The following is a 15,708-nucleotide window of genomic DNA, read 5'->3' on the forward strand; positions in this document are numbered from 1 at the left end:
TCCAACAGACTCTCAAAAAATATTTGCCAAAAATCAGTTATTAGTCTTAGAATATTAAAATTACATATGCATATGGCACATACCTTCAGCTTTCTCCTGGGATGTTTGTTGACCCTTTGTCGATTACCGTAGGACTTGCGGAGACCTCTGAAGTTGGGTAACGAAGTCTCCACTTTACACTTCCCGACAACCCGTAATATGATTACCACAGCCAGATATTAACACTATAAACACTACTCTATGATTATCAAGTAGTTTGGGATCCATACTTCAAATAAAAACCACTGTGAAAGCAATTGAAAATTGCGAGAGCGTATGACCTTCCCACTTGCGCTAGTTAGCTGCTGGTATTCTGTCATTTATTATTCATAAAACCCCCCACACTTCATATTTCTATTACTATATAACACTTATATATATCTACAGTCTTTATCCATAAGTTTCCTTCAGTAGTATTAGTTTATTGTCACTGTAGGGATTCAATTTCTTTCAGTAAAATACGTAGCATTCACTTTCTCGTCCTGTATACTAGCACTGAGAGTGAATGTCACTTTCACCTTCACTCTCATAACTCATAGTATTCAGACATGCTAGAGTGAAACTTTCACTTTCATTACTCCTAGGGTATATACTCGTATTCTTATAATACTGTACTACTCATTTACATTTCTATTTACGTTCTCTATTTTATTTACGTTATTTACATTTCTATTTTATTTACACTGTGTTATGCACTGTCACTTGAAGTAACTTATAAAACTATTTTCCACTGTTCACGTATATTTGCATTCATTACTTTCACTTGCTGTTTACACATTATTTACAATTCCACTTGCACTGTTTTACTCAACAGAATGATCATAGTCACTCTTTTATCAATTGTCAGCCCTTAACCTCTTTCCACAAGAGGTTTAGTAGGGGGTAAAGGTCACAGGGCCCTTTGCATGGGGGTGAAAAGTGCCTGAAGTTAGCAAGAGCAAACAGACATACCTTCACATTGGAAGATGAGAGTGAACTGATAAGGGTGGGCCGGGGTGGTGGCCTACCTAGGGAAATGCATTACTGTCAACATTAGCCTCTTGACAGCAGCTAATATATAGCAGTGAAATGATTGGCAAGAAATCTAGACAATACATAATAAATTATAAATTAGTGAATGTAAATATCACTTAGGCTTCTCCCTTCCCTCCTTATGTGTATATTTATTACGAAAATAGATTATACGACATATTTCAAGGGGAAATAAACATCGAAAATTAGCGAACGAGTGCACGTGAGGTGTTGTCAGGTGATAATTAGCCAATTCCAGGTGTATGGCACTCTCACGTACCTTATTTCTTTCTTGTATATATTATTTGGTATAAGAATAGGGCATAGGGCTTATTTCAATGGATGAAATCAGTGAAAAATTCCAGGGAAGATTTACTTAGCGTAGCATGGCCGGGCAGGCGAGAGGATAGGGTTATGGAGGAGGGGTAGGGAGGGGAGTCAAGAACGGGGAGAAATGGCTAAATTGTCAACAAAGGATGGGAGTACAGATGAGATTACGAGTGCTGACTAGTGTTGGACATTGGCAGTACTGATAGATGATACAAGCCACCACTTGAAAGCCCGGGTGAATTCAAAATAACACAGAATCACAAAAGTGACTCCCCGCGGTATGATCCCTTGCTCCCAAGCGTCACGAAAGTGACACCCCGCGGTTAAGGGGTTAAATATCTGTTTGTGTTAAAACGAAAACGTATTTTTTTAAACGCGTTAGTTGAGAGGTTACTGTATTCTAATATGTCGATGAAAGCGAAATTTGAACGTGAGTTGTGGGTGTTTGTGAGTACATATGGGCCTGGTAGTGAAAGGGATGAAGAAAAGAGGAAGTCTTTCTAGAATAATGTTGATAAGTGTCTGCAGAGTTTTGGTGCGAATGTGAATGTGGTAATGATGGGAGATCTGGATGCTAGAGTGGGAAATGTAGCAGTTGAAGGTGTAGCTGGCATGCATGGTGTGCCTGGAAGAAATGAAAATGGGGAACGAATGATTGGGATGTGTGTTGAGCGAGAGATGGTGACTGGAAATACGCTGTTCGAGAAGAAAGATACTTATAAGTATACATGTGTGAGACAGGAGGGTGGAATGGTTGTGGATAAAGCATTGATGGACTATGTGGTTGTGTCTAGGAATGTGATAGAAAGATTGTTGGATGTGAGAGTTCTGAGAGTGGAGGGTGGAGGTATGTCTGACCACTACCTGGAGGAGGGAAAGTTAAGAGAAGGTAAGAGATGGGTGATAGCTAGGAGGGTTAGGTGTGGCAGGCAGGTTTTGAAAGTGAGTTGGATAAAAGAGAGGAAATGATACAGTATCAGGAGAAATTGAAAGATGAGTGGAGTGCAGTGAAAGATCAAGAAAATGGCAGTGTGAAGGAGGAATGGCAGTTGTTTAAAAGTGCTGTGGTGGGGCATGCAGAAGAGGTGTGTGGTGCGAGACATGTGGGTGGTGATGTAAGAATAGGAAGTGAATGATGGTGCGAGGAAGTAAATATGGCTGTGGCTGAGAAGAGATGTTCATATGAAGTGTGGCTGCAGAGGAAGGATGAAGTGTCATATGAGAGGTATAAGGAAAAGAGGAATAGGGCAAGAAGGGCTGTGCGTGATGCTAAAGTGGCGGCAGATGAGAGGTGGGGTAGGCGGCTGACTGAAAATTTTCAACAGAATAAGAAAATATTTTGGAAAGAGGTTAAAAGGGTGCGAAAGGGGGAGTCTGGGAAGGAAGAGCGAGTAAAAGCAGAGGATGGAAGGATGTTAAATGAGATGGATGCAGTAAGGAAGAGATGGGCAGAGTATCTTGAAAGATTGTTAAATGCAGAGGAAGAAAGGGTGGCTGAGATTGTGGCGGATGGAAGGGTGCAAGGAATAAATGTGTTGGGAGAGTTGAATGATTCTTTGATCACGAAGGAGGAAGTGGAGAAGGCAGTAAAGGAGATGAAAACAGGGAAAGCTGCAGGCATGGATGGGTGTGCTGTGGAATGCCTGAAGGGTGGTGGGGTAACTATTGTTGACTGGTTAGTAAGATTGCTGAATGTGTGCTTTGTGAAATGTATGATGCCAACTGACTGGGCAAGTGCTTGTGTGGTCCCACTGTATAAAGGCAAGGGTGATAAGTATGAATGTACTAGTTTTGGGGGTATAAGTCTGTTGAGTGTTGTAGGTAAGGTGTATGGTAGAGTGTTAATTATGAGAGTTAGAGAGGGTACAGAGGGAGTGATTGGTGATGAGCAGCGTGGTTTTAGGAGAGGGAGGGGATGCGTGGATCAGGTGTTCGCTGTGAGACAAGCGTGTGAAAAGTATTTAGCGAAAGGCAAGGATGTGTTTGGGGCATTCATAGATTTAGAGAAAGCGTACAATAGAATTGATAGGGAGGCTTTGTGGACTGTTTTAAGATTGTATGGACTTGATGGTAGGTTACTAAAAGGGGTGAAAAGTTTTTATGTAAATAGTAGAGCGTGTGTAAGAGTGGGAAATGCTATGAGTGATTGGTTTCCCATGAGAGTGGGGCTGCGACAGGGATGTGTGATGTCACCTTGGTTGTTTAATATTTATATGGATGGTGTTGTAAGGGAGGTGAATGCAAGAGTTTTAGGTGGAGGTCTGAGTCTGGTGAATGTTGATGGTGGAGGGTGGAATCTGAAGCAGCTGCTGTTTGCAGATGATACTGAATGGCTGATTCAGAGCAGAGATTGAGACAGTTGGCAGAGGAGTTTGGAAGAGTGTGTGACAGGAGGAAATTGAAAGTAAATGAGAATAAGAGTAAAGTGATGAAGTGTATGAGGTTGGTAGATGGCTGGGGGATGAATATAGTTTCGAATGGTGAGTTGCTTGAGGAGGTAGAGTGCTTTAAATACTTATGGTCACATGTTGCTGTGGTTGGAAGAATAGATGCAGAAGTGAAGTTTAGAGTAAATGATGTAGGTAAGGTGCTGGGAGGAATGAAAAAAGTGTTTAGATGTCGTTCGCTTAGAATGGATGTAAAGAGAAGGCTGTATGAGGGTGTTGTGGTACCGACTGCATTATATGGGGCTGAAACATGGAATATGGGTGTAGCAGAGAGGAAAAGTTTGAATGTAATGGAGATGAGGTGTCTGAGGAGTATGTTTGGAGTGACGCGTATGGATGGAGTGCGAAATGATGAAGTGTGAGGGAGAACTGGAGTTGTTCGGGAGATGGCTGGTAGAGTTGAGCAGAGGGTGTTGTGATGGTTTGGACATATGGAGAGAATGAATAATGACTGATTGGTGAAAAAGATAACTAGATCTGATGTGAGAGGTGTAAGGCAGTGAGGAAGACCACAAATAGGATGGATGAACAGTGTGAAGAGAGCGCTGGATGCGAGAGGGATGTCTGCTGAGCAAGGAATAGTGGCTGTGCATGACAGAAATAAATGGAGAGAAATTGTGAATGAATAAATGATGACGCAGCCCTGAGGGGATATTCTCCCGCATTTGGTCTGATCAGCTAGTTAGGTCAGGTGCGGGTAAGGGGATAGGTTTATTATGATGTGGCAGGGGTAAACCAGCTCTGCTGTCAGGCCCTGCTGTGGATGTCACTGATTGCCCTGCGCAGTTGACCCTTGTGCGGTGTGGTGTGGTGAGGATCTGTCCCTTCTCCCCTCTGGGGCTAAGATGTGAATGAATATGTTTGAATGGATGAGTTAATGGGGAGTGTGTCGTCCTGTCTCGGCTACCTCCCTTTCCTTGGGGGAAGCAGCCTAGGTATATAGACAGAGATAGAAGACGTGAGAAAGAGCAAAGCTTCAGAAATCTGATCCATCTGCCTAACAAATCAGTGGTTTTGTGGAGGTAAGAAGAGGTAGCTGGGGGGTGGATGTGTGCGATTAACCTGCCCTCTGGCACCAGATTACCCTGTCCCACTATTAGTGTTCAATGCTGTACTGGTTCATCATACAACCAAGAAGCTGTCTAAATATTTCGAACTGCCATCATTGAGTCGGTGCCAGAAGAGGGCATGATCACCTTAGAATCAGGGACATCAACAGAGTGGTTCATACCCAACTTCATTTCTCTGAAAACCCAGACAGAGATCAGACAGCAGAGGACATGGTTGTGCAGGCTTTGCCAACTCCTTAGGTATCAAGAATTTTACATACACTCAAAGATGTGACTTTTCCCTCCTCAATCAACTAGTCTATGTTGATGTCACTTAAACAGGAATTGTCTTTGCGTTAGTTCATTCATTCATCATCTAATCCACTGCTGCCCCATGAGAGGTGTAGAAGCCCGGGGCTAGGTAAGTTGGTCCTGACATTTAAAGATGAAAGTGACCAGCCTCACTCATCCCAGAGTGGCATTACCTGAGTAGTATACCCCAACCACCCCCTGAATATAAACCTGCACTTGCTCAATCCGACTGGAGCACCTTGACTGCCCCCTAAACCACCAGGCACCATAATTTGTTTATGTGGTTACCATACAGTGTAGTAAATGGTTTCCTGGTGTACAGGAAACTATTTGGCTTGTTATTTAATGTGGAGTCACCCACAAACAAGAGGAAGAGGAAAGAATGAAGGAAGAAAAGACAAGAGGAAGGATGGAAACAAGGATGGACGAGAGGAAACGGCAGGCACCCAAGAGCAGCACTACACTAAGTGAGTGGATGGTAAGTGGCCCCACCAACCTCTTTCTGGTTAGTTTATTATGTAAATTTCATATCAGTTTAAATTTGTTTATGTCTGTGAAACTTACAAATACCTGTACTGTAACCATAATAAGAGTTGATTGTATAATATTCCAATAACAACTGCACAAGTAACGTTTCTCAGTCTTCCAGTAACATGTCTCCAGGTCACATTTTCCTTAACAGCACAACAGTTACTGTATTAGGAATATCAAATCTGCTGGGTATGTTTAATATCCTTACCTACTGACATATTACTGATATGAAACAGTCCTTGACTGAACCAGTCAAATCAATGACTTATTGAAATTAAACACGACAACTACAAGAGGGGGTAGCACTGCCGTAACGTTCCTCACGTAACTTTTGAAAATCTCTATCTATCTATCTATAGACCGAGGCCCTAATCCCGCAAAGGGTGGCCGCAGACAAAACGCCTCCAAGTCGCTCTGTCACCCACCATTTGACTACCCTCTCCCCAACTCACTCCCCCCTCCCTCATATACCTCTCAACTCCATCCCTCCACCTCATCCTCAGTCTACCCCTCCCTCTCCCTACCTCCATCTCACCTACAGTACATACACCCTCTTGGTCAGTCGTTCATTCTCCATTCTCTCCACGTGCCCAAACCACCTCAATGTATTTCTCCTAATCTCAACCACATCCACATCCACCCCACAACATTCCTTCACTTCTTCATTCGTCAACCTGCCCCTCCATGTCAACCTACATGCTCCTCTCAAGTAACTCATTTCCACTGCTCTCACTCTTGACTTGTTCCCCTCTGCAAGGTCCACGCCTCGCTTCCATACGTCAGGGTAGGGATCACAATACTATCATGCAGTGACTTCTTAACTTCCATACTCACCTCCATATTTCTCATCACTGCTTTCAGTGCACCAACAACATTCCTTCCCTGCTGTACCCTTTCATGCACTTCATCCCCCAAAGCTCCATCCTTACTCATCACACTATATAACATATATATAACATCCATATTAAATCATATAAACAATTTGACTGTGGTATGATGTAGGGTGAAGTGTTGGTTATATAACTTGCAAAAACTATCTATCTATCTACTGCCAGATGCCATAAGTCCATAAGGGGTGGCCATTTGACTTTGAGTTATTTGTTTTACAAGTAGAGGCACTAACCCACCACCAACCCACTTGTTGACATGTTGGGAGCATGTATGGTTTGGTTATATGGTTACCACCCAGCATTGTAAATGGTTTCTAGGCTTACAGGAAGCCATTTGGCTTGTCACTCAATGTAAAGCCACCTGTAAAGGAAAGAAAAGCAATAAGAAGTGACAGGAAAGATGGGAGAAATAGGAAGGGAGGAGGGCAAGCACAGAAAAAGATAAAGGCTAAGGATGAAGTAGGCAGCACTACATCAAGTGAGTAGATGATGGTCGCCACCACCTACCACTATTTGTTTATATTGCATACTTTTGCACTGAGAGTAGTTCGATAACTTGTCTTCAAATATAATGTTCCTCACAATGGAATGACCCACCACCTCAAAGTATTTCTCCTAATGCTTTCTATCATGTCCACATAATGCTCCTTCACTTCCTCATTTGTCAGTCTGTCCCTCCACGTAACTCCACATGCTTTTCTCAAAAACTTATTTCCATTTCTTTCACTCCTGACTTGTGTCCTGACAACAAAGTCCAATCTTCACTTCCATACATTACAGTTAATGTCACAATTCATTCATTCATTCATTGCCAGACACCATGTATCCCACACGGGGTGGCCAAGGGCTTAGAGTTAATTGTTTTACAGGGAGGGGCACTAATCCTCCACCAACCCCACTTGACATGTAGGGATGCCAACAGCATCTGGTGTTCCCAGGAGGTCACCCATCCAAGTACTAACCAGACCCAACGTTGCTTAACTTCGCTGATCGGATGGGAAGCGGTGTACTCAACGTGGTATGGCCATTCACTTCCATACATTACAGTTAATGTCACAATACTGTACTATTACGCAGCAAATTTTTTACTTCCATGCTCCCTTTCCTATTTTTTTATCACTGCAGCAATGATAACAGCCCTATTTTTCCACCAATAGCAGGTGAGTAAGTAAGATCTACATCACAAAATAAATACTGTAGTTATATGTTTCACAAAACAATTACTAGTCTCATTCTTACCTGGGGCGGTCACTCCTGCTGCGGTTACGGTCATTGCGACGGTTGCGGTCACGGTCACGGTCCCCGTGGTCATTGTCACCATCTCTATCATCAGTCATTGGTGACCGAGATCTATCAACAAGAAATAAAAGTTAGAGGAAATAATAAAAATAAACAATACTAAGAGGTGCATACTGTTGTAAAGTTATTTGTATTTCAAATACAAAACATTACACACACACACACACACACACACACACACACACACACACACACACAAAACCCATGGGGTTTGAGTGACATCTTGGAGTGTGGATAGCTAGAAGGGTAGAGAGGGGAAGTGGTGAAGACCTTGAGCAAGCGACAGGTGGATGTTTACTGCATACAGGAGGTTAGATTTTGAGAATCAACAATGATGTTCATTTGCATGGAGTATAGTTGAATATTTTGTCTGAAAGGGAAGTGTGGATGAACATGGTGGTGTGAGTGTGCTTGTTGAAGAGAAATGGGTGGCAATGTTATGAATGTAGTGAAAGTAGATAAAAGGATTACAGCATCGAAATTATTGCTCCAAAAACTTCTTGTTACAGTAATATTGGGATATGCCCCACCAGTAGACTTGGATGATGAAGAGGAAAGATTCTGAGATGATCTGACAGTGTACATGTTGTTGGTGGTATGGGGAATGAGACTGTAGTTTTGAGAGAGGGTTTAAATGGCCATATGGGTGCAGCAGAACGAGACATGAAGCTGTGTAAGAGGGATGTGTATGGTATATAGTACGAGGAATGTGGAAGGAGAGAGGACACTTAGAGTTTGGAGAGGCAATAAACATAACTGTGGGCAACATACATGTTAGGAAGAGAGAGAGGGCAGGCTGATTAAATATGAGTCTGGGGTAACAGTGGCCAGATAGGTGGTTTGTAAAGGACATGAAAAATATAGGGAGCAAAGAATGGGTGCAGCAAAACAAATTACCGATATGTGACAAGGGACTACAGAACTGGGTAGTGAAGAAAAGGCCCTATGTGCCCAAGAGAAGGCTATGGAAGGACGGGATGTGTTATATAACGAGATGAGTAGAGTGGTGGCTGAACAGGGAACTGAAGACAGAAGGGCTAATGAGCAATACAGAGCTCTACTCTGTGTGTGTGTGTGTGTGTGTGTGTGTGTGTGTGTGTGTGTGTGTGTGTGTGTGTGTGTATGAGAGAGAGAGAGAGAGAGAGAGAGAGAGGGTGTTCAACAAATATGTTGCAAAAATCAGGGGATGTATTCCAGAGACGATACTGAATGCAGATCACTGAGCATATTGTGAAATCTCAATAGTTTGGGAGTTACAGCACTTTACAAATCTGCTATGGATGTGTTGGAGTCAGGGGATTGTAAATGAGACATCCATCATTTACAGTGAGATTTATGAACAATATTGTACAACATGCTTGACACGGATATGTCATTCACATTTACAGCAAATGTTCACAACTCCAGCCTTTTGCTCCAAAGCATGCTGCAGCCCGTTGTAGAAGTGACTGTCGCACACGTTCCAAAGACCCAGGACTGTTGTTGATGCGTGCCACACTGTCCTGCACACGACGCCACAATTCCTCACGGTTTGGAACCTCTATAGCATACACCTCGCTTTTAATGTGCCCCAACAGGTAGAAGTCAAGGGGAGTGATGTCAGGTGACTGAGGTGGCCACAGTAGTGGGCCACCATGCCCGATCCATTGTCCAGGAAACACAGCATTTAGGTAATCCCTTGTTATTATAAAATAATGGAATAAAGCACCTATGGAGACATATTAAAAGCTAAGTGTATGCTACAGAGGTTCCAAACCGTGAGGAATTACAGTGTCGTGTGCAGGACAGTGTGGCACGTATCAGCAACAGTCCGGGGCTTTGGAAAGTGTGCTACAGTCACTTTTGCGACTGGCTGCAGCATGCATTGAGCAAGGAATCCTGAGTCGTGAACATTTGCTGTAAAGCGTGTTTTATAATACTGTTAATAAATCTCACTGTAAATGTTGGAAGTCTCATTTACAATCCCCCGACTCCAATACGTCCATAACAAATCTGTTAAGTGCTGTAACTCCCAAAATAATGAAATTTTGCAATATGCCCATTTAGTAATTTGCATTCAGTATTGTCTCCAGAATACACCCCCAGATTTTTGCTACATATTTACTGAACAACCTGTATGTATGTATATATATATATATATATATATATATATATATATATATATATATATATATATATATATATATATATATATATATATATATATATATATATATATGTATATATACAGTACCCTCACGTCCAGCACGAGTTAGTCCAGCATGATTCGAGTCCAGCACGATTTAATTACTGCAACACGAGTGTGTTAGCATAACACGCACAGAGCTCCGAGAAGTGGGCCAAATCCGCAGAGTTCACTCTAGCACGATCACCCCCGGTCCAACACGGCCATACTGGACATTCCCATGATGATGATAGCCAATGAAAAACTTCTGATCAAGTAGCCTTCCCCGCCCGCTATCGTGATGCCGCCCAATTAAAAACGTTTCTGGTGTCACGTGATGTTTTGTTTAAATTTCTCCCGCCACAGAGCCACTCAGTCACATAATTGCATTGGAAGGTGCTTTTTTCTTGCTGCATTTTCTGCCCTTGTTACTGCATTTTACCCTGCTTACGATGCCTAGGAAGCCTTCTGAGAACCCCAAGAAGCGTCGGCACCTCCCTCAGGCCACCAAGCTAGAAAGCATGGAGAGGAAGAAGAAAGGGGAGAGGAAAGTTGACATTGCCAAGGCCTACGACATGAATGAAGCCAACGTGATCATAATAAAAAACTTAAGACAAGATCCTGGCAGCCGAAGGCTATCACACGGCACTTCATACCAGGTTTGCCGAGGATACGATGGTAAATCGGAACGGTAACGTGGTAAAATTGCCGACGATACCACGGGCATTTGGAATTCATCTGGATGCATTCCTGCTGAGGATATGATGGGGAAAACAGTGTGACCAAAACCCAGGTGACTCGACAGAGAATGTATCGTACTACAGCATTGAATATTTAGCCTGACACTGAATACATATTAATATTTTAGAATAAATATCAATCGTTTTGAAACCCTTCTCATCGGTGTGTGTACCAGTTTATAAACAAAGTTGCTTCTCCTTATTCTCTACCGAGTCAGCGACAGCGATCACTTTCCACAGTCACGAGATGGGGCTCTGGCAACAGTGTGAGAAGCATGCACTTTGCCGAGGATTAATGGACGAAGATAGTGATTCTGAGTGTGATTTCGAAGGATTTATGAGGAAGGTTGAGGAGAAGCAACAGCCATTACCCGCTAGTGACGCCAGCAGTCATCCTCCGGGGACCCAGTAGGTCTAACTACAGCCTTGGATACCACCTTCCATTCCCAGCAAGCCCACCAAAACTATCCTAAAAGGTTAGTTATCATTCATAGCACAGTACCATTTATTATAATTACAATAGTACCAATATATGTATAGGTATATGGTAGGTATTTAGGGTGACTTTTCAGAGGGTTGCTGACATAATTCATTTTTCCCCATAAGCTCTATTGTTAGTCCAACACGGTTTTGGTCCAACACGTGACCCATGCATGACAATATTACCGTGCTGGACGCGAGGGTACTGTATATATATATATATATATATATATATATATATATAGATATATATATGTGTGTATATATATATATATATATATATATATATGTGTGTGTGTATATATACATACATATATATATATATATATATATATATATATATATATATATATATATATATATATATATATAGATAGATACACATATACATACACATACACACACACACACACACATACACAGTAAAACCTGAATACAGTTACCACAAATTGACTTACGATCTCCCCCCACAAGGTAATAAAACGCACAGAAATTATAGTATATCACAATGTTTGTTCATGAAATGCCATTCATTAATATGGAATCATGTTTCCCCTATGTTTCAGGACCAGTTGGATGCATTTTGGCATGAAATCACTTAGATATCTAAAGCAATCTAAGGACATTTCTTTGCATCAAACATTTGTCAGTGCAGTCTTGAGGTTGTCCAGATTGAGTGTCTTCTTCTCTGCCATGACTTTCATCTTTGCCTAGCAGTTTTCTATTGCATTTAGATCTGGAGAGTTGTCAGGCCAGTCAAGGAACTCAATGTGATTATCTTCAAGCCATTTTGTCACCTTTCTAGACTTGTGACATGGAGCTGAAACGTGCATGAAAAAGTCGCACCAATGAATACCAAAAAAGTTTAACAAGTAATCTTTCAGAACTTGAATGTACCAGCCACCATTCATCATCAAGTTCTTAAGAAGAAAGTAGAGGCCTCCCCTTCCCATTTCACCTGAGAAACACCCCCATACCATTACTGATTGTGCGTGCTTAACAGTCGGCACCGTGTAAGCAGAGTGATATCGACTACGGAAGGCAGGGCAACAAACCTTGGCAAAACGCACCTGGAACACTTGAAATGTGCTTTCATCAGAAAACATAACTTTTCTCCACTCATCCAATGTCCAGTGTGCATACTTCTTGGCAAACTGAATGCGCTGCTTCTTCATGCAGTCAGTGAGAAGCGGTTTCTTGGCTGCGGTGTGGCTTGGCAAACCCAGCTACTTCCGCAAGTGGTGTTGGATAGTTCGAATTGAGACGTCTTGTAACAAATGGGGATGCATTCTCTTCAATTCTGTTGCTGTCAGTCAAGGATTCTTGATTACTTCCCTCTTCAGGAGCATATCTGTACCTCTGGAAATCATCCTCTTCTATCCACCACCATGCTTGTGCTCTGGTATGACGTCATGTGGCAGGCCGAGCGCTGCAGCAAGAATCTTCATGATGGTCAACTTTATGTATCCAGTATGATCACAAATCGTGTTGATAGGGTTATTATCCTGCCTCCATGCAATGATATGCACCCTCTCATCCCTTGAGCAGTACTTTCCAGGCATGACAACTTGACTCTAGGAAAATAACAGGACAAACAGTTATGCATTCGGAAAATGAGGGAGGTGCAAGCTCAGAGTGACGGGAACATATACGCCCACTCTCGCTTCTGGGCAACCACTGACGTGCTGAGTGTTTCACCACCTCCCGCCAACACCAGTGGAGTTGCCAGTTACTTCTTGCCCAAAAAATTCACTTGGTAGAGGTCAAAACACAAAGCAAAGACAGATAACTCTCCCACAGCAAGTCTGTGTGTAGGTCCTAGGTCAATTTGCAGTAGGTGAATAACTGACCTCAATAGACCGGTATTTGCTATCATCAGAATCGGCGCGTGTACTGAAGGTCCTGCCATCTTGTGGCATTCTTCTGACTCTTGCAGAGAGGAGCAAAATGTGGGTCAGAGGGCAATAATTACCAATATTTTGGTATTATTCTCTCCATAACCAGGAGAAACTGAATATTCTCTTGTTAATTATCATAATGTTGTAAATATCAGTAAACATTATAATAAGGATGCTTTGGTAAAATAATATGACCAACCACTTTGTCCTCCACAGTGCAGTCCACTGAATGATAAGGGGATCTTAATGCAAAGGAATATAAAATAGTCATGAAAGAAATTTCATGGTTCAAATACCCATGACAGTAATTATTATTATTATTTTTTTTGAACAGTGAAAGCAATACCAATAACTTCAACAAATGACATCCCAGCGGCCATGCTGTCTTGCTGGACGTATGAAGCAGAATAAACAGACGACTGGAGTGAACTGAGTTGCAGCTGAATCAGTGACGATGACATATTTTGTTTGTGCTGTAGCAGACTGTAAATCAGTTTCATCTTCCAAACACAATGTGACTCACAACATGAAAAGATGAGCCAGATTTCCAGAAAAAAAAGACGTTAAACGTCGGAGGCTATGCGAGATACGATATCGAAGAGGTGAGGAGTGGACTGCAACATGAAACCATGTCATTTGTTCCAGGCACTTTGTTGCTATGGAAAATGGCAAGCTTTCACCAAAATATCCTGATCCTGTGTTGGTTTCATATAATGGGTGGGGAAAAAACAATTTTAGCCACAAGATAAGAAGTCAAAATGCACTGCAACACCACAATAAAGAGTCCTGTGCTGTTTCTGATCCTATCAATAGTGGCCATCCAAGTCAGCAAAAAAATAATCTCCAACCATTCTTGCTCCACACAAAGGACATTCATACCCTGTACATAATTTTCTTAAAACAGGCTGTACTTCCTTTCTTTTTTATAATTGCTTATTCTCTGTTTGGGCCAATTCATCTTGCACAGTAAATAAACTCTGCAATTTGAGGATGCCACTGGGGAGAGTGCACTGAGATTTTCTTCCCATGATGTTACAGCAAATGGATCTGGGAAAATCACAATCTCCCCATTTACTTCAATACTTCTTAGCACTGACACTCATCATCGTCATCATCCATTTCAGTTACTAGATGGAGATATAATATACATTTTCTTACCAGGCCCACAAACTCAGCCTTATTATATCACAAGAAAGGCACACCTCTGGCTTTCAGATATTTTCTTAAATTTTCAATAGTTCACTTTTCAAAATCTCTTGCTTGGAAACTGGAAGTCACCATTTCTGTGGTGAAACTTGGTATATTTGCTGTGGTGATCTCACAAACCCGTTGCAAGATGAGAGACGAGGAACACATGTATCTGTTTACGTTTGGCTCGGAAAAACATATTGTATGGACCTCTGGCAACATGAATAAAAGTTTTATCAACCAGTTCAATATTTGCCTGAAATTTTTTTTTTTTTCATTATTAATCAATTATTGCCTTATCTAGAAGAACATTTTTAAAAAAGACCCAGAACGTCCAAAATGGGCCCACATACGGCCGAGACTAAATTGGGAACCCAGGGTAGTAGTCATCTGCATTCATTTTCTATTTATGTACGAATTTATAGTGTGTCCGAATTCGCCAAAGTTTGAGTACAAACTCGGACACTCATTACTATATTTGCTATAATTATATATGGAACATCGTAATTTTTTTACTGCTATGATTCGATACCCTAGTGGACCAGCCCCACATACAATACTTAAGATCTTGGATTGAATTAAAAACTAGATTACATGGCATAAAAAAACGAAAAAATCATCCGAAGTCATCCCAGCTTACGGTTACATAACCACCAGCCCCTTTTAAAGTCTCTACACAGCTGACTGAACCAACATGCCTGCCCTGTGTTTACAATGGCTGTGATCCCTGTCTTTTATTCTGTCCAAGACAGGCCAATGAAACACCATTTCTCTCACCAAATAACAGCACAAGTACAGTACCTGTATAATAAATAGTGCAGTGTGTGACATTAAGTAAAGTGGTAGGTGGGGGTGCCCACCATCCACTTACTCAATGTAGTACTGCTCTCAGGTGTCTACCCTTTCCGCTCCTCCATCCTTCTTTCTTTCCTTCATTCTTTCCTCGTACTTCTGCCTATGAGTGACTTTACACTCCCTCTTCTGTTTTTCTTTCCCCTTCCTTCTGTCTGTAGGTGACTACACTGAATGACAAGCCAAATGGTTTCCTGTACACCAAGAAACCATTTACTATGCTGGGTGTTAACCATATAACCAAATTTTAGCACCTCATGGTTTAGTGGGTAATTACAGCACTTCAATCGGATTGAGCTGGTGAAGGTTTATATCCAAGGAATGGTTGGGGGTTTATTGCTCACGTAATGCCATTCAGGGATGAGTGAGGCTGGTCACTCTCATCTTAAATGTCAGGACCAACTACCCTAGCCCCGGGTTCCTACACTCCTTGTGGGTCAACGCAGAATTGGATGATGAATGATACTGTATCTTTTTG

The 15,708-nt window shown here is 41.9% G+C and overlaps 1 protein-coding gene and 1 non-coding gene across 4 annotated transcripts in view; both read right to left on the reverse strand.

The window, feature by feature from the left end:
• Positions 1–15,708, reverse strand: part of rump (heterogeneous nuclear ribonucleoprotein rumpelstiltskin) — a 155,540-nt gene that overhangs the window by 127,791 nt on the left and 12,041 nt on the right. For all 3 annotated transcript variants that reach the window (XR_013896845.1, XM_080270153.1, XM_080270152.1), the window contains exon 2: positions 7,849–7,959. Coding sequence is in view for 2 of the 3 variants with exons in the window: in XM_080270153.1 (XP_080126279.1) it covers positions 7,849–7,959 (111 nt within the window). In the remaining variant the exon portion in view is untranslated. The remainder of the gene's footprint in view (positions 1–7,848; positions 7,960–15,708) is intronic.
• LOC145396895 (5S ribosomal RNA) lies at positions 7,523–7,641 on the reverse strand. The gene has a single exon (XR_013896853.1). It is a non-coding gene; the product is annotated as a 5S ribosomal RNA (ribosomal RNA).

Source organism: Coenobita brevimanus, chromosome 39 (assembly GCF_032717465.1).
Source record: "Coenobita brevimanus isolate Jiangsu-jjx chromosome 39, ASM3271746v2, whole genome shotgun sequence".
In the NCBI taxonomy this organism is placed as follows: domain Eukaryota; kingdom Metazoa; phylum Arthropoda; class Malacostraca; order Decapoda; family Coenobitidae; genus Coenobita; species Coenobita brevimanus.